Source organism: Cervus elaphus, chromosome 3, assembly GCF_910594005.1.
Source record: "Cervus elaphus chromosome 3, mCerEla1.1, whole genome shotgun sequence".
In the NCBI taxonomy this organism is placed as follows: Eukaryota; Metazoa; Chordata; class Mammalia; order Artiodactyla; family Cervidae; genus Cervus; species Cervus elaphus.
The window spans coordinates 54,794,270-54,812,446 of record NC_057817.1 but is presented as its reverse complement, the minus strand read 5'-3'; the positions used below and the strand labels follow the sequence as shown (position 1 = coordinate 54,812,446).

Sequence of the window (18,177 nt, the reverse complement as noted above, 5' to 3'; positions counted from 1 at the left end):
AAATAAATATTTAAAATAAAAAGCTATCTTAAGGAAGACTACGAATTCTGAATTCCCCATGTTATTAGTACTTTTAATTTCACTCAGAGTTTTGCTTTATTAGTTTTTTTCCTCCTTATTTTTTTACAGTGATGTTTTACTTATGCAACCAAATAATAATTAAATCATTATTTATTGAATATTTATACATCCTAGGAAAAATTCTAAGCATTTCTGGCATATTAACTCAACTGATTTTTACAATAACTATGAGTTACTCTGTGAGATCGGCGTGACCATGATCTACCTTTTACAGATGGGAAAGAGATGCACAAAGGTTAAAAAGCTTCTCTAGCGACTTCTCTGGTGATCCAGTGGCTAAGACCCCCTGCTCCCAATGCAGTGGGCTGGGGTTCGATCCCTGGTCAGGAAACTAGATCTCCATGGTAAAACTAAGAGTTTGCATGCCGCAACTATTAATAAAAGATCCTGTGTGCCACAATTACGACACAGCACAGCCAAATAATTACATAAACGTTAAAAAAAAAAAAAGCTTTCCCCAAATCACACAGCTAACAGGTGGTGGAGCCAGATCCCAACCCAGGCAGCCCGGCCCCAGAGCTAAGCCTTTAACTGCTATGCTAAACTGCCTCTCAAACTGAAACATGCAAGCTGCCAAAACAGTACATATAGTGGTGGCCCCATCTATATAAAAACTTCTTTTTTAAACTGGAATATATTGTGTACACATTTTAAAAATGTACTGAGATTATAATTTTGATCTACAGAACATATTTCTGCAAGACTTAATTTTAAAAAACTCAGTTACCTTAGAGCAAGGGGCAAAAACTAAAACAATACCCTTCTCTCTCTTGCTGCTACGGGCAATGCAGAAAGCAGGCTGAGAGTCTGTAGATTGCTTCACTTGTGTCTTAATTTCAAAAACGGTCCTGGGACTTCCCTGGTGGTCCAGTAGCTCCCAATGCAGGGGACTTGTGTTTGATTCCTGGTCGGGGAACTAGGTCTCACAGGCCACAACTTAAGATCAACTAGAAGATTCTGCATGCCACAGCTGAGACCCGGTGCAGCCAAATAAATATTTAAAATAAAATGCTATCTTAAGGAAGACTACGAATTCTGAAAACTGATCTTAGTGGGGTCTCATGGGATCCCACATCCCCAAAAGAAACAGCAGAGAAGTTGCCTCAGTCGGTACAGAGGTGGTCAGAGGCTGTAAGAAGCCACCAGCCAGGCTTAGCAGTTACCAGGCTCCCACCATAAAGTCAGGCTTACAGAACTCTGCGAAGACGCTGGGCTTGTTCTTTCTGGATTGAAACCTCCACTTTATCTGCTCCTGTTTTGTCCACCCTCCTCTAACTATTCTTTCAGAGGTGCGACCTCAAGAATTAAGGGGAAATTTAGATTTCGTTCTGACTAGGGTATTTCCGATTTGTCGTCTATGGGAAACATGCTGAAGGAAGTGGTTATACACAGCCTTGGAAGCCAGCTCCTCGCCCGGTCTCGCCTGGCCCCTGGGTAGACAGTCGAGCTGACAGGCCAGGCTCTGTGACTGTTCCTTCTCTCTCTCGGGCGCTCAGCATTACTGTGGGACTGTCACGGGGGGTTCTCATTTCACGGGGGGCGCCTCACAAGAACTCAGCTGCTTACTGCCCTAGCGACGAAGCCTTAATAAACCTGAAACCACGGAGACCACAAGAATCACAGCCGGTGACCACAGCCACTGCAAGCACGGCTTCCTAGATCTCCTCCTTGAGCTGCAGAAGAGGAAAAGGCCTTGGAAGGCTTCACGTCAGTTGGGGAGTTGAACGACATTAGCACTGAAGTGTTCCTTCCTGCTTATAGGAGTCCTGCCAACTTACCCAATTTGAACATCCTGAACCCCAACTGAAAACTGCATTCCCAGCAGGCCAGAACCGAAGCAGGTAATCAGGAGGATGTACTTCCTTACTGTTACACTGGGACGTCTCTACACTTCTGGTCAGCATTAATTATAAAAATGTGAGGACTTCGCTGGCGGTCCCATGGTCGAGAATCCTCCTTGTAATGCAGGGGACACAGGTTTGATGATCCCGGGTCCAGGAAAATTCCACAGGCCTCAGAGCAACTAAGCTTGTGCGCCACGACCACGGAGCCCACGGGCCAGAGCCTGTGTCTGCAGCAAGAGACGCCAGTGCAATGGGAAGCCCGTGCACCACGATGGAGGGCAGCCCCACTTCCCCCAACTGGAGAAAGCCCACGGACGGTGACACGGCGCAGCCAAAAACAGTAAGTCAGCTAATTCATTAATTTCAAATAAATAAATAAACACTTGAGAACGTTACTAGACCACTCCCTACACCCTTGTAACTTACTGTTGCCATTGTTTTCACTGGTCTACTCCCAGAGAGAGCTAGGAATTCAAAACAGATGGTTTCTAAAGGAGCCTGAACATTTACCCTCCCTTATTCAGGGTTTCCTGAACCCTTGTACCGATGTGCAAACCATGCACATTCACACGCACACGCGTTACTGCAGCCGCTCCCATTTTAGGGTGACTGGGTATGCTGTCACCAAAGCTTGGCAAAAACATACTGGTAAAATCCAAGCATAAGTGCTGTCATCTCCTACTCCTCCTCTCTCCTCCATGCCCTGAACACAACACAGGTGCAGAGGGCTGAGAATTCTCCAGCACCAGTTACTACAAATCACCAGACATTAAGGCAAAGAGCCCCATAACCTGCTCCACTGTAATGAAACAGGCGACTCCTAGGAATTTCAACCTAGTGAAGAAAGTAGCTGGTGAAGGGTGCCTCACGGGCGCCCCTCAAACATCTCATCTTATCTCCCTGTCTCCCAATAAAGAAGCAGACGTGGAAAAAGAAGACCGAGTGGAGAATCTAGAGACCCGAGTGCCACTGGAGCTCTATCACCGAGCAGTGTGTGACCCCGGGCAACTGACAGCGTCTCTGGGCCTCAGCTCCCTTTACTCCACAAGAAATGAAGCATCCGAGACAATAAGAGTCTAGGTAAGTACAGAAATAGGCTAAATTAGGGGTAATTACATTACAAAAGGTGCCCTGGCTTTACGAGAGTCAATTTTGACCTTGCTCTCTTTAGGCAACTCTCCTGACTTCCTACATGAAAGAAAGTGGTCTTTTGCATCTAAGCAATAGAATCCTTAGAGTGAAGTCACTCCCTCTCTTAGAGAACTGAGCTCTTAGAACTTGGTTTCCTCATTGCCTCTAAGGTTCTATTTAATTTCAGAATTCTGTGATCCAGACTAGATTTAGCACAGGAGATTTTTAAAGTCAGGCTTCTTCAGCACACTTTAATTGGTTAAATTTGAAAGAGAATCCAGAGGGGGACTTCCTTGGTGGTCCAGTGGCTAAGACTCCAAGCTCCCAATGCAGGGGCCCTGAGTTCAATACTTGGTCTGGGAACTCGATCCCACATACGGCGACTAAGATTCAGCACACGCAAATAAATAAATATTTTTTAAAAATAAATAAATAAATAAGCATCCAGAGGTCACACAATCCTTCAAAAACTCCCAACTAACAACTCTAACACCTAGGGTGAGGCTGACCAGGCCTCAAAGACCAGCAAGGACCGCCCCCAACCTCATCTTCACGTAAAAGACACAGCAAGCACAACCCTCGTCCTCAAACACATGTGCGGGCTTGAGTTCAGTGAGGATATAAAACACACAAAAAGAGTAAAACTTAACAACTTATCAACAAGTAAAAGTTAACAGTTCATGTAAGACATAAGTATACCATGAAGCACAGACTGACGTGGGTTAATCACAGAAAAGTTCATGCATAAAAGAGTTTTGAGAATCAGGTTTTCAAGAGCAGAAGGAATCCAGAGTAGCAGAGAAGAGTTGGTTGAAGCCCAGAAGGGGGTTCTGAATCAACGCTTTTTACCTTCCAAGTGTTGGGGGGCAGGTTCCCTGTTCACAAGGCTCCGACCCCCTGATGCCTCCGCTCACTGCCGCTCAGGAGACGCTCCCAGCAACCCATCTTGTTGGCTATTCTCCGACCGAGTCTTCCTTCCTAGTAACAAGCTCCATCGCCAAGGGGATGGGTGTGATGTCACAGTCGGGAGTGCGCTATTAATAGGAACAAGGAAGAAGAAGGTGAGTCAGGAGCAGTACCTGCACTAGGCAATGAAACTAGACAGACTCGGGTCTGACGGTCGGTTGAGGAGGACAAGACAACTCCCCTGAGAGCCGCAGGTTTCAGGGCTCGCAGGCTCCTCCGCAAGGAGTGAGGTCATCTGCTGAGGAGCCACACGCCCGGGCCAAGTGATTCAAACACAGCCGAGGTGGGGAGAGAAAGCGACAAGAAGCCAGGCAGGGGACAGCAGCTGTCTGAGGCAGAGAAGATGCTTTAATTCAGCGCCTACAACTGCAAGGAACGCCAGCGAACCCAAATCCGTGGCTACATAACACCGAGAGCCATGACACCTCACGCGCGCAGTATGATGCTTTAATGTTCCCAAAGTGCTTTCGCATAAATTATTTCATAGAAAAAGAATCTGTCCTGCTCTCCACTCGGAAAATACTATTTCACAAGGAGAAGATACTCAAGAATATTGGTATAGGTGTAATTCTACTTTCAAGTCTGGAAATATACCTGAAGGGATCAGGCTTTTTTTTTAAAAAAATGAAGAGGCAGTCAATCAGGAAATTACTCCAGGACAGACAACTGGGAAGACCAAACTCTCGTTACTAAAAGGATGAAACCAAGTAGAGGGAGACAAAGCTTCAGATGCAGAACAGAAACTACTCAAATCCCTTTCCTCACCTTCACATCGATCAATATTAAGGGCTGTGTTAGGAAGGATGACAATTTTTATCCACAAAACAGAGACCACCTCACCCTGAGTCTGGTACATGGGCTCATTAGTTTACTATGCTCAGCAGCCATAACATGTCAGTGCAGTATTTAAAAACTAATCGGAGGGTAAAGGTGCCAGGCCGGGTCCACGTTCTCTTCCCTGTAGTTGGGGGCAGTGAGGGGGGAGTTGATAGGTCTCTCCCATCCATACATACAGAGGCATGTACAATGCTTCTTCCACTTTGACAAGACTATTTCCCAACAGCCTGGCGTCCGCCCCTGCACCTCAAGAAAAGCTTCCAGGAATCAGTGCTATGTTCAGTCTCCTAGAGACAAGTTCCAGACTAACAGTTGTCCATCCTGGGAAAAGCTGTCCCCCCTCACAGCTCTCTTGACCAGAACAAAACAGGATTTTTCAACATAGAGGGGCACGTGGGGTCAGGAGACCTGGACTCTGGTCTCTGCTCTGCAGGCTGCACGACTTCTAACAAGCCGTGTATCCCTTCTGCAGTTTTCAATTTCTTCACCTGTCAAGCAGGGACAATGATAACTTGACTTACCTATCTTACATGTTGTCCAGGAAAATCAAATAACATAAGAAATATGAAAGCATACTGAATACTGCTATTCATACCACTATTCGTACAAACACCATGAGGTATTTGTAGTAATAGAATGCAAAATAAATTTAGAGTACTGAGGGTCCATGAGGAAATACTTGAAAGAAGCTTGTTTCTTCTTTTCCATCCAGGTGCAGCCACAAAGTGGGCTGGACACCCAGGGCAGTAACATTATTGCATCACTCGGATTCCCTACCATCCCTATCTGGGGAAAACTAGCAGCCTGCAACAATATCAGCTTCTTGCTCTATTGTCAGACTAAAACCACCTGTACAGAAAGGGATTAGACTTTATCACAGCCCAGTCCCCAAGGACAGTGGCTCAGTGGTCTCATTAACAGCTGCATCTGCTACCAGGTGGAACGAAGTCAGCTTCTGAATGAAGATGCCTGTCAGTCCCTCAAGCGAAACATTCTCACCCCTCTCAGCTTTCTGCTCCTTCTCCAGCTCCCTCCTTCCCAGTCCTCAATTTCCTCTGCGTTCTGGCTTGGAGAAGGCTTTCCGGTGTGCGCAGCCCGTGAACAGGGCCTGGCTGCAAACACAGGGCAGGGATGTGAGGAATGTGAGATTCCTACATAGAGGGGTGGGAGGGAGAGAGGGGAAGGAATGGAGGAGGAAGACAAGGCTGCCAAAGACAAGGCATGGGAGAGGAGCCAAGCTATGGCGCTTCGAGGGCGGGGGTTCAGGTTCCGCGGCCCCTGCCCAGGCTGGCCCTCAGAATGTTGCCTTCCTCCGCTCCCGGCCTGTCAATCATTGCCTATTTAAACACCACGCTGTTCCCTCAAGTCCCCTCCTCCCCGTCCTCCAGCCAGCCCAGGCCCCTCCTGCACTTTTTAAGGCTCCCCCATTCCAATGGATCACCCCAACAACCCACCCACCAGCGCCCCTTTATCACCTCTGGACTCCTCCCTATTGCTGCTCCCTTCCTCCATTTTTCATCTTTACTCTCACCCCTTCTCCTGACCTCCAACGTCGCGAACCCCCGCCTCAATCCCCCTGGGACATCGCCCCCTCCTTCCCACACCCTCCTTTAAGTGGGAGCGCGCGCAGGCGCCGTACGCACCGCCCTGGAAGCGGTCTGGACTCTCTGTACCCGCTGCGGCCGAGAGACAGCCCGGGTGCCGGGTCCCAGCCTTTTCTGGGAGGGGAAGGGGAAGGGGAAGAAGACGCGAGAGGGTTCCGACCACTCTCTGCCGTGTGGGACGGAACCTTTGCCCCGCCCACCGCTGCTACGCAACCGGCGGAAGCCCGTCACCAAGCTCCGCCTCTTTGTTTAACTCAGTCCTGGACTGGAAACCACGAGCAGCCAACGAGGAGAGTGAGGGCTAGCCAGGCCTCCGCTCTAGACCGGAAGTCTTTATGGTCCCCGGGAGAACTAGATAGCCATTTGGGAGGGAGGACTCTATGTTCTTCCCAGCGTGAACATCGGGGGCTGAGCGGGAGGCCGACTCTCCAGGAGAGCGAGACTTCGCTTTGGAGGGGTGCACGTGTTCGTGCTCTAAAGCTGATGCGACTTGGTGCGAGATCGTCGCTAGTAGGCTGGCCTGCAGTGACCTGCTGTCTCCCCGGCCCCTCTCCCGTTTCCAGAGCCGTGGTCAGCATCCCGGAGCCTCCTGATCTTATGACTCATAGTCATGGGAATGGATATGTAGTCAACAAGGCGACCACTGGGTGGGGAATGGGGGAGTGTCTGGCCGGAAAACTTTGATCTAAGGTTGCCCGCTTCCCTCCCAGTCTCACTCCAGCCGTATTTACGTCGGCCTTCGGAGCACTTGTATAGTTGCCTGAAACACCTCAGGGGACAGAAGGGAGATAAAAATGTCCCTCTTTCCGGGCTGTGGTTTGCTTTCCTTAAGGTACAACACCGTGGCTGGGGTTGTGGGCGGGAGAGAACCTGAGCTCCGAGGAAAGTCAAGGTGGAGCCTAAAGCCCTCTAGAAGAAGGTAAGGGATTGATTAAGCAAACCAAGGCAGTACAATTGCATGGCCTCATAGGCTAATCTGATAGCAGTATTTTTTACCGATGTTCGCTAGGCAAATGGTAACGCACATGTATGTACATTGTTTATATATATAATTGGTTGATATGCAATGCTACAGAGTTAGCTACATTTTGTTGACTATGTATCAAGTCTCAAAGGGAACTAAAGGTTCAGGCCTCTTCTTTTTAGTCCTCTGAGGATCCTGAGGTCTAGGGAGTGAGTACTTCAGGAACAGTTGCCTTTCGGACTGTGAGAGGAAGTAATGCAAATATTGCTCTCTGAGCCCCAGATTCCATCATTTCCAAGGGGGAAGGAGTGAGGCCGCCAGTTGTCTGTCTCTGGTGTGAATGCTACTTTTTCCAGAGATCTTCACCAACCTGGTTACTGCATTAAACTTGAGGGCCCCAAATCAGAAATAAAGATGAGGGTTAGAGCAGTTGGAGAAGAGGAGGAAACTGCCTGTTGTGTGCTAGACACTGCTTTCTACATGTGCTAGACACTGCTTTTTCTCGTCTGCAAAATGGAATCACATATTTAAGAACTGTCGAGTAACAAAGTGAAGTGATGAGCCTATTTTTATGCTTTTGTCCGCTGGATTCCAAAAAAACCTTTGGTCCTATTTCCACTGTGTCACGACTAGGAGAAAATCTTGGAGCCTTCTCTTAGTTCTTGCGCCTCGTCAAGTGGAGGGAAATTGGGACCTGAGGTGCCCCCTGGCGGTCTTTATTGTTCTTTGCTCAGTCAACCCTCTCTGAGGCTCCTTTAATACCTAAAATCCCACCCCTTTCGCGGCGCGTGAATCTCGAATCCCGATTGGTCGGGTGGGGACCCGGCGGGACGCAGGGGGCGAGCCGGGGCAGTGCTGATTGGCTGGAGGAGGCCGGCCAGGGGAAACTTCCGGGAATGTTCTGACTCCTGCGTTCCATTGGTCCGCATCCGGCGGCCTGGGGACCTTTGGCTCCCCCTGCGGGCGACGCGGCGGCGTGCACAGTCCGGCGGGCTGGCTGGGTGGGTGGTGGGCTGTGGGTTGGGGGAGAGGATGGACTGAGTCCCGGATTGTCCAGATGAGGGTTCGGGAAGGTGTGGCGAGTGAGATTCCATTCCTTGGCTCTGCATCAGGTTCTCTGCCCCGGTTTCCGTCGGCTTCCCCACTTCGGGACTTGAGACTGAAAGCCTCGGGGGAGGGGGGACTTCCAGCCCCGAAGCAGCCAATCCAGAGGCCCCTTAAATTCTGATCTTGAAGTTGGAGGGCCACGGGGAAGTTCGTTTCTACCCTTTTAGAAGAGTTAGATGGTTTAGGACTGCCTGACCAGCCTAGTGTGGTAGATAGGCCTTGCGAAGTGGACACGGGAAGGTCCATGCATTGAACCTTCATCCCCTTTCCCCCCTTCTAGTGGGGTGCTGAGGCTCGGGCAGCATGACGACGGAGACCTTCGTGAAGGATATCAAGCCCGGGCTCAAGAATCTGAACCTCATCTTCATTGTGCTGGAGACAGGTGGCTCTGCTGGGGCGGCGGGCCCCCTGCGTAAGGTCTCGGGGTTGGGCAGAACCATTCTTAACTTGCACCCAGAATGGCAGGGCGCATCCCAAGACACTGCTCACGTCCAGTCTCTCTCCTAGCCCCCGCCCGGAGAGTTGTGGTCGAGTGTAGCGTAGATGGAGGGAACTCTTGCCAGATCCGTGCCTCCAGAGCCTCCGGGCCTTCCCCCGCACACCCCCCCCCCCCCCAGGGCCCTCTCCATGGTGCTGGCTCCTCCCTGCCCCAGGGATTTGGCCTGTTTGTACACCTCACTCCGCCAGTATCTAGACTTCATCCCTCTGATCATCACCACCCCTGTTTATCTGACCACCGCCACCGCATTGGTCTGTTCCCTCCAGGCCGAGTGACCAAGACAAAGGACGGACACGAGGTTCGGACCTGCAAAGTAGCTGACAAAACCGGCAGCATCAATATCTCCGTCTGGGACGACGTGGGCAACCTGATCCAGCCCGGGGACATTATCCGGCTCACCAAAGGGTAAGCCATCAGGCGACTTCTGGTTATCCAAGGACCTTCTCTGTGACTCTGAATCCTGCTTTCTGTGCCCCCACAGGTACGCGTCAGTGTTCAAAGGTTGTCTGACGTTGTACACCGGCCGTGGGGGTGACCTCCAGAAGATTGGAGAGTAAGTGCTATCTTGGGCCGGTAGAAGCGCAGGCGGAGGAAAGAAGCTTGTGTTTTGCAGAAGGCAGCATGAGGGTGTGCCTTCCATGTTCTGAACCTGGGCCTTCCTGAGGTTTCCAGGGGATGGGCCTGAGGCTTTGCCACTTTCTCCCCTTGCAGATTCTGTATGGTTTATTCTGAGGTTCCTAACTTCAGTGAGCCCAACCCAGAATACAGTGCCCAGCAGGCACCCAACAAGACGGTGGGTCCCGTGACTGTGATGTGGGGAAGGCGGGCAGGTCAGGCCAAGCAGCCTGGCAGAGAGTAAGGTCTGAATATGTCGTCTGTGCCTTCAGGTGCAGAACGACAGTGGCCCTGCGGCTCCCCAGCCTACCACTGGGCCCCCTGCCTCTTCTCCAGGTGAGTGTGTTCTCTCCCATTTACTAGTCCTTGTAGTTTCCCTACTCCAGCCTAGAGAGATGCATCGCCTTCATCCCTTTTCAAACTCTCTTTTCTCTGATTATAGCCTTTTCCACCCCGGTTCTTTTTTTTTTTTTTTAATAAATGTTTGTATATTTATTCACTCAGCTGTACCAGGTCTTAGTTGCATCACACGGGATCTTCCTTGTGGTGAGTGGGCTCAGTTGCCCCCATGGCATGTGAGATGTTAGTACCCTGACCAGGGATCAAACCTACGTCCCCTGCATTGGCAGGCGAATTCTTAACCACTGGACCACCAGGGAAGTCCCTCTCCCAGTTCTTTTCCAGCTCCCTCGGGTGAAAACATTTGGGGATATGTTTCTATCACTGATAGAGCTCCCTTTTGCCACTAACACTCAGAGCCAAAAATGAGAGCAGTTTCTCTGCAGACTGCCCTTTTTCATTCTAGCTCCTTCCTCTCTTCTTTGACTTCCTCTTTGGCAGAAACTTGGCATTTTCCACCCTTGCCTATTTTGATTCAGTACCAGTTCTGATACACTATTACTTACATGACTCAACATGTCCATACTGCACCACTTTAAGCACGAAATCGTTTCTGTTTAGGGTTGCCACTCTTGAAATTTAAGTCCCTGCTCCTAGGCCTTGACCCTCGGGATTATGGGTCTTCCAACTCAAGCCCTTGCTTTTGGTCTGTTGAGAATTTGCCTTCCTGTAGATCATCAACTTTTAATTAGAATCATTCACCAACATCACCCCCTTCTTCCCTTGGCTTTTCCTTAGAAACCTGTTTTTCACTGTTCTTTTCTCCTGGGTCGTCTCCTAGCTGACCCCACGACTCCCGGGTGTTTGGCACTCTTGTCTCTGATCCATGCCTTATGTTTCTCCCGTGACATTAGGCTTTGGGCTGCCTCTATTGTTCCTGTCTGTGTCTGCATCCTCAGTTACCGTGGTTTCCTAACCTGCATGAGAACCACTCAAGGTCATGGTGTTCTTTGGAAACACCATGAAATAACAACACTTAATTCCACCATAAAAAGTAGCATCCATATTTTCAACTGAAAATATGACAGTTACATATTCTCCAGTCTCTATAACTCTATCATTTACAAAAATATTTTAAATAAGATACATTTAAGCCTGTTTGCCCCCTCATATTCATTTGCTACATGTTTATTTGCTTTGTCCTCTGCTAATAGGTACAGAAGGTTTTAAAGAAAAAAAATGTATGGCATAAAAACAATTACTTTCTACATACTCTCCTAATTATTTCTCTGAATTAAGGAAAGGGCTTTATTCTTCAGTTTTGGCTGCAGATATCTTTGTCTGATGGACCAGCAGGGGTATGGTTAGGGTGCATGGTGCCTTGTGTATGTGAGAGGCAGACATCTATCTTCATTTAACAAGCATTTATAGATGAGGAATACAAGGGAAAAAAACACAGCATTTGTCTTTAGGAGCTCGAAGTCCATGCAGGAAATAGTCCCACAGATGATGGTTATGTTAATAATACACTGTGGTAAGTGTGGTGATAGTGGTTTTCACAGCTAAGGTAGTTCAAAGATTAAACACTGAAAACTTACACAAAAGTGTTGTCTATTATTTTGGGGGTGTGAGTACGTATAATAGTTTTTTTGTTTTTTTTTTTGCTTATTCTTGTTTATATTTTCTCAAGTGAATGTGATTCATTGTGACACACACCACACTTTTTTCTTCCTTTCTAGATCCTTCTTACATTTTAACACAAATTTCAGGCCTTTCCCTTCCCAGTGAGTCTCTAGTTTTATAGTCAGTTTTGGTCAAGAGCTGTTTTGTTGGTGGTCCTTGAGCCTAGCACTAGACAGCTAGGTGTGACTCCTAATGATAGAGATGAATAAAAAAGAAAAAATAGGAATTCCCTGGCAGTCCAGCGGTTAGGACTTCTTGCTCTCACTGCTGAGGGCCCAGGTTCAATCCCTGGCCAGGGAACTAAGTAAGATGACACAAGCTGTGAGGTGCAGCCAATTTTTTTTTTTTTTTTTAAAGAAAATATACAATGGTTCATGTAGCAACTGTCAGAATGATTGCGCCTTCTCTGGGGCCCCTTCCTGCAACTCACATTTTTCGCACGTGGTCACACAGCCTTAAATACGCAGCTGTCCTTGGTGGAGACTGTTCTGCCCACTGGGGCTGCAGGGAGGTCTTGGGGATGGACGCCTGCTGATTCCTGTGTTTCTCCTCTTTCTCCCACACCTAGCCTCTGAGAGCCAGAACGGGAATGGACTGAGCACCCCACCAGGTCCTGGCGGTGGCCCGCACCCGCCTCACACTCCCTCCCACCCCCCCAGCACCCGAATTACCCGAAGCCAGCCCAACCACACACCTGCCGGCGCCCCCGGCCCCTCCAGCAACGCCGTCAGTAATGGCAAAGAAACCCGGAGGAGCAGCAAGAGATAGCAGTACTCGCCTGCTTCCCGCCACCAGCCACAAGCCAGGCGTCTGCTCTAGAGCACAGCTTTCTCCCTGGCTGCCGTCTCTGGGGGGCCGGGGGGTAGGAGTGTTTTAGCCACTAAACTTCACTGAGGGTGGGTGGGCAGTGGCCTTTACCCACCCTCAGCCCATTCTCCCCTCCTTGTCCAGCTGAAGCTGCCTGTCTCCTGGGGTTCGGGGCCATCTGCCTCCCCTCCTTCCTGCTTAGAAACGACGGTTAGTCTGTTTCTTGAGTGTGTGATGTGGAAGTCTAATTGAATCTCTCCTTCCTAATAAATGTTACTTTACCACTCTGTACTGGACTCCTTTGCTTTCCATGGGAACATGAAGAGATCGGCAGCTGGGCATTCCGGAATGTGGGGTGTCCCTAGGAGGTGGAGGGGAGGAGCAGGGCCTGCCCCTTTAAGGGTGTGCCCCTCCCCTGCCGCCTCCCTGCCATGACCCTTGTCCACCTGCCTGCCTACCCCCCTGCAGCTGGAACTGAGAAGACGGTGTCCCCCTTCGTCCAGGTGTCCCTGCTTCCTGCTGTCAGGTAATGCCAGCCTCGACCCCCTGGACCGATCACCCCGATCAGACTGTGCTCCCCAACCTAAAGCCAGGTCAGACATCTGCAGAGGGCCCGGGCACTCCTTTCCTCCTCCCACCAGAGTGTCCCTTGTCTTGGTCATGATTCCCTGAGTTCTGGCTCTTTCTCTCCTGGGATGAGGAATTGCTAAAAACAATTTCTTCCCCCTGCGTCTGGGGTTGCCCCTCATCTGCCTTTTTACCCTCCTCTCCAGCTTAGGGACACCTGGGGCCAACTTTCCAGGGAATGTGGGCATGGGGCGTGGGGGTTGGAGCTGAATGAAGCCCAATGCCGTATGTAAGGTAGGTGGGGTGGCAGTTTAGGCAGCGAGAGGCTAAGATGGTACCGACTGGCTTGGGGGCATGTGTAAATTATTTAGAAGAAATGGCCAGGCCCAGGCTCTCCTTGGCCATGTGGCTTTTCCAGGGGCAGAGGGTGGCCCCTCCCTACTCGGGGGCCCAGCCAAGGCTGACCTTTGACCCCCACCCCAGAGACCAGTGAACCATTAACTCCTCTGATGTGACTCTTCCCACTCTGGCACCTCCCCTGGCCCCACCCCCAGGCAGCTGGGCTAGGGGCGAGGGCTTGGCCATCCTGGCTTTCTATCTGACGTGGCCTCCAACTTACCTGGGCAGCTGGAGACCTAGCCCGGCTCCCCTCCATAACTCAGGAACCTCTCAGTGCCCACAGCCAGGCCTCGGGGGGGCCTGCGGTGACGGCTCTTACACTGCCGTGGGGGTGAGGCCCTGGGGGTTGAGGGGTATAAGAGAGGTGGGCTGAGGCTGAGGGGTGGGCTCTGGGGGACAGGGAGGGACGGTCTGGGTGGCTCTGGATCAGGGGAAGGCAGTGTTCTGGGTCAGGAAAAGTGCTTGCTCTAGGAACCAGTAAACAAGAGGCTGCTCAGAAGGAGGCGATGGGGAGGAAGGGTGAGCGAGTGGGGCTGCCGCTATACTGGGTTGTGGTGGGGTGTGAGGAGTATGGGCTCACGGCAGGAGCCCCAGCCCCTTCCTCCTCGTTCTTCCAGGGCACAGTCCTCAGGATGTTCCACCAGGGGGAATAGAAGCTGGAACCAGAGCCTCTGAGCCTGTCCCCCCAGGAATGGGGCCCCCAATGAGTCATCTGCTGGCTGGCCTGTGTGTGTGGGTGGCCTTGGGCTGGGTGGAGGGCTCAGGCCCCTACCTGGGCCCTGCTGAGCAGGAACAGAACCATTACCTGGCCCAGCTGTTTGGTCTCTATGGGGAGAATGGGACGCTGACCGCAGGGGGCCTAGCCAGGCTCCTCCACAGCCTGGGACTAGGCCGAGTTCAGGCCCTTCGCCTGGGACACCACGGACCTCCTGCTGGTCGGGGTGCACCCCCAGCTGGAGACAATTCCACACACAGGTACTAACCCATCTCCCCCCACCCAAAGTGTCATAGCCCAGCTCTTCCCTACTGAGAAGAGTCTCCTCCGGCTGCCTAGCTCTGCCTTCCTAACATCAGACTCCTGGAATCACACGTTTTTCAGACCCTGACTTGCCATCCCATCCATTCTAGGACGCAGGACCCCGAGCTGAGTGTGAATGTCTGGGCAGGGCTGCCTCTGGACCCCTCAGGGTGGGGTGACCTGGCGGGGACAGAGGCCCCAGGACCACCCCATGGGCCAGGCCCCTCGGGCCTGGGCCTCTTTCACAGGCTTCTGCTGCTGGACCATTCCCTGGCTGACCATCTGAATGAGGATGTGAGTCTTATGATCTCCCGAGGGGATAGGAGCCACGGGATTTAGATGGCCTGAAATGTTTGAAGACTCAGTAATTTAAAATGGCTACTTAAATCCAGGTGTGATCTTAGGGTACGTTATTCCAGTAAAGAAATATGTTCCCCTGTGCTCACAGTAGGTAGACCCATGCCCTGAGCTCTAAGACTGGGTTTAGGGGCCACACTTGCAAAGCAGAGAATCCAGAGAAGCAGCCCAGGGTGAAATCTGGGGCTGGTTACCTGGAAAGGAGGCCTGAAGCGGGTAGATGGCTATCATCACCCAGAAAGTCAGTGAACGTGTTCCATGTACACCAGAGGGCAGCCAAACCCAGCCCTGAAACAGACCTGGTGAGGGTGAGCACCCCATCACAGGAAGCACTCGATCCAAGGCTGGTGGAATGTGTCAGGGCTGTTGAGAGGAGGTTTGCGTGGCATTTTAGGTTAGATTCTGGAAGGGAGGGCTCTAGTTGTCTGACCATCATCACTAAATTAATGAGACACCAGAGCTACGGAGGGAAGGAGATGGTGGCAGTGCTCACTAGCACCCGATTTGCCCTGAATCATTTGCTCCAGTTTGCATATTCACTGATAACGAACACATGCTGATTATCAGTAACTGTCCTGAGTCCCTGACGCACCCACCAGTGTGAGTGAAGGGGACCCTGGCAGAGACCCAGGAGTTCATGCAGTGGAAGGGCAGACACCCGAGATCTGAGTCCCAGGTCCCAGCAGTTCCCGGGTGCCTAACCTCCACCTCTACCTGCCCAGTGTCTGAACGGCTCCCAGCTGCTGGTCAATTTTGGCCTGAGCCCTGCTGCCGCTCTCACGCCCCGTCAGTTCGCTCTGCTGTGTCCAGCCCTGCTTTATCAGATCGACAGCCGCGTCTGCATCCGGGCCCCAGCTCCGAGCCCCCCAGGGGACCTACTATCTGGTCAGTGGGTGAGAGCGGGAGTGGGCGGTGGGGCACGCGAGTCCTGGAGGCGGGGGGGTGGGGCTCAGGCCAAGGAAGGGGGTTCACCGGGGCCCTGCCTCCCCTGGCAGCGCCTCTCAGCCCCAGCCCACCTCGCAGGCGTCCCTGCAGCTCCGCCTGACTCCAGCCCCCGACTTTGCGCAGCCCTGGCTCAGAGCGCCCTGGCCGTGCTGCTGCTCAGCCTGCCCGCGCCGCTGTCGCTGCTGCTGCTGCGGCTCCTGGGGCCCCGTCTGCTGCGGCCGCTGCTGGGCTTCCTGGGGGCCGTGGCCGTGGGCACCCTCTGCGGGGATGCGCTGCTGCATCTGCTGCCGCACGTAGGTGCAGCCCCTCCCCGCCCCCTGCCCCAGGGCCCCCCCCCCCCCCCGTCACAGGACATCCTCTCTCCCACCCCAGCCGCAGCCCGCAGCTGCCTTCTGGTGGGGAGTGTGGGTGAAGGCCACCCCGGGAGAGGGGTGTTGTCGGGCGCGGGGGGGCTTCTGGAGCCTGCCGTTGACCGCCTCTCCGTCAGGCCCAAGGAGGGCAGCACGCTGCAGCCGGTGGGCGGCCGGAGGAGGACCTGGGCCCCGGGCTGTCAGTGCTCGGCGGTCTCTTCCTGCTCTTCATCCTGGAGAACGTGCTGGGGCTCTTGCGGCGTCGAGGGCGCAAGCCAGTGAGTGACACCCTATTGTCCTCTTCCTGCCGAGACCAGAGTCCTAGCCGAGAACTGGCCGCTCAAGCCGGGAGGTGAGGGGCCGAGTGCTCCTGGCTCTGACGTCTGCCTGACTGTGTGTGCGGGGCCTCATGGCCAGCAGGGAGTGGGTTCGGGCTCCTCAGCACAGACCCAGGGCTTCCGGCCAAACGGGCTCCTCTCCTGAGCTCGGGGCAAGGAGAAATGGAGGGGTGCCGACCTGGGGAGACAGCAGAGGCCAGGGAGCACCCCCAAGCGCCGGAGCTGGAGCCAATGTCATTCTCGCAGCGGGCAGCCTGGCTCTCCCTGCCCCCTGGCTCTGCTGCCTCCTGCACTAGGAAGGATGCCCTCCCGTTTCAGAGATGCTGCAGGCAGAAAAGAAAGGACCTCAGAACTCCAAGCCTGGACCTGGAGGATGGCAGTGGGATGGCCCTTCAGCCCCTGCAGGCAGCTCCAGGTGACCGGAGCACGTGAGGGGTGGGCCCTGGCTCCCAGCTCACCTGCAGCCGCCAACATGGCTCTTGTCCTCCTTCCTGCAGAGCCAGGGGCTCAGAGCCCAAGAGGGCAGGACAGCCAGCCCCCAGCAGTCCTAGCCCCTCCTGGGCACGAAGGCCACAGTCACGGGTGCCCAGGTGGTGGTGGCACCAACATCACGTGGATGGTCCTCCTGGGAGACGGTCTGCACAACCTCACTGACGGGCTGGCCATTGGTGTGTGGGACGGGAGATGGAGGGCGGGGGTCAGGGAGAGGGTGGGCCTCTAGTTACCGGGTGGGGCTGGTAGGGCTACCGGGAAGTGGGGGGAGGGCGGAGCTCGGGGCCCCTGCCCCCCTGCCTCGGCGAAGACCCCTCTTCCAGACTGCCCACCTCCCGTCTGGCCCACCCAGGGGCTGCCTTCTCTGACGGCTTCTCCAGCGGTCTCAGCACCACCGTCGCGGTCTTCTGCCACGAGCTGCCTCACGAACTGGGTAGGAATGGCCGGAGTGGAGTGGGGTTGACTCCGTGGAGGCCGGCGGGGTGACGTGGGTGAGGGGCGGCCCGGGCTCACTCCGCGCCGCCCTGTCCTCTCTCCGCCCAGGTGACTTCGCCATGCTGCTCCAGGCCGGCCTGTCCTTCCGGCAGCTGCTCTTGCTAAGCCTGGTGTCCGGAGTCCTGGGGCTCGGGGGCGCGGCCCTGGGCGTGGGGCTCAGCCTGGGCCCTGTGCCCCTCACTCCCTGGGTGTTCGGGGTCACTGCCGGGGTCTTCCTCTATGTGGCCCTCGTGGACATGGTGAGGGGGGGCGGGGAGCAGAGAAACCGAGGGAGGCGGGCGCTGGGAGCCGCCAGGAGGGGGGCGGGGGCGGGGGCGGAGCCTGGCTCACCAGCGTCTGAGATGGAGCGGGGCGGGCCGGAAGCAGGGGGCTTTTCTGACCCCCGACGTTCTTCTTTCCTTCCAGCTCCCAGCCCTGCTCCGTCCTCCCGAGCCTCTCCCCCGGCTCCACATGCTGCTGCAGGGGCTGGGGCTGCTGCTGGGGGGCGCGCTCATGCTCACCATAGCCCTGCTGGAGGAGCAGCTATGGCCCCTTGTCTCTGACGACTGAGGGGCGCTGGTGGAAAGGCGTCCCGGCTGCCCGGCCTTCCCCCCGGCCCGAGGAACGGAGGCAGGACGCAGGGCCAGTAGGATCAATAGGGTTTTAATAAACAGAGCCCATCCCCAAGCCATGACGACGACGGCTGTGCTTGCACCAGAACAGCCCAGAAACCCGGGCATGTGGCAGGAGGAGGGCCCGG

The 18,177-nt window shown here is 53.6% G+C and overlaps 3 protein-coding genes across 8 annotated transcripts in view; 2 read left to right on the top strand and 1 right to left on the bottom strand.

The window, feature by feature from the left end:
• Positions 1 to 6,650, bottom strand: part of RNF41 (ring finger protein 41) — a 28,340-nt gene extending 21,690 nt beyond the window's left edge. Inside the window, exons 1-2 of one of the 2 annotated variants that reach the window (XM_043890228.1) lie at positions 6,503 to 6,650; positions 3,906 to 4,090 (exon numbers count right to left, since the gene is read on the bottom strand). The gene's annotated coding sequence lies outside the window, so the exon portion shown is untranslated. Of the gene's footprint in view, positions 1 to 3,905; positions 4,091 to 6,334; positions 6,416 to 6,502 lie in introns of those variants that run through there. The other variant, XM_043890239.1, reaches the window with a different exon arrangement.
• A 104-nt stretch (positions 6,651 to 6,754) lies between these two features.
• On the top strand, positions 6,755 to 12,766 carry NABP2 (nucleic acid binding protein 2). Of its 4 annotated transcripts, XM_043890267.1 has the most exons (8): positions 6,765 to 7,033; positions 7,296 to 7,382; positions 8,815 to 8,916; positions 9,300 to 9,438; positions 9,515 to 9,586; positions 9,745 to 9,826; positions 9,921 to 9,984; positions 12,239 to 12,766. In XM_043890267.1, exons 3-8 carry the CDS (start codon positions 8,838 to 8,840, stop codon positions 12,436 to 12,438), a joined length of 636 nt encoding a protein of 211 aa, XP_043746202.1. In that variant the 5' UTR covers positions 6,765 to 7,033; positions 7,296 to 7,382; positions 8,815 to 8,837; the 3' UTR covers positions 12,439 to 12,766. The 4 variants fall into 4 exon arrangements, with proteins under 4 accessions (XP_043746219.1, XP_043746202.1, XP_043746227.1 ...); XM_043890284.1 differs by lacking the exon at positions 7,296 to 7,382 and having other exon boundaries at positions 6,755 to 7,033; XM_043890292.1 differs by lacking the exons at positions 6,765 to 7,033; positions 7,296 to 7,382 and adding an exon at positions 8,315 to 8,428.
• Positions 12,767 to 13,640: 874 nt separating this feature from the next.
• Positions 13,641 to 18,104, top strand: SLC39A5 (solute carrier family 39 member 5). Of its 2 annotated transcripts, XM_043890210.1 has the most exons (11): positions 13,641 to 13,774; positions 14,061 to 14,418; positions 14,572 to 14,755; positions 15,541 to 15,703; positions 15,842 to 16,056; positions 16,251 to 16,391; positions 16,770 to 16,866; positions 16,949 to 17,119; positions 17,296 to 17,376; positions 17,487 to 17,677; positions 17,844 to 18,104. In XM_043890210.1, exons 2-11 carry the CDS (start codon positions 14,135 to 14,137, stop codon positions 17,985 to 17,987), a joined length of 1,671 nt encoding a protein of 556 aa, XP_043746145.1. In that variant the 5' UTR covers positions 13,641 to 13,774; positions 14,061 to 14,134; the 3' UTR covers positions 17,988 to 18,104. The 2 variants fall into 2 exon arrangements, with proteins under 2 accessions (XP_043746145.1, XP_043746151.1); XM_043890216.1 differs by lacking the exon at positions 13,641 to 13,774 and having other exon boundaries at positions 14,123 to 14,418; positions 15,887 to 16,056.
• Positions 18,105 to 18,177: the final 73 nt, after the last annotated feature.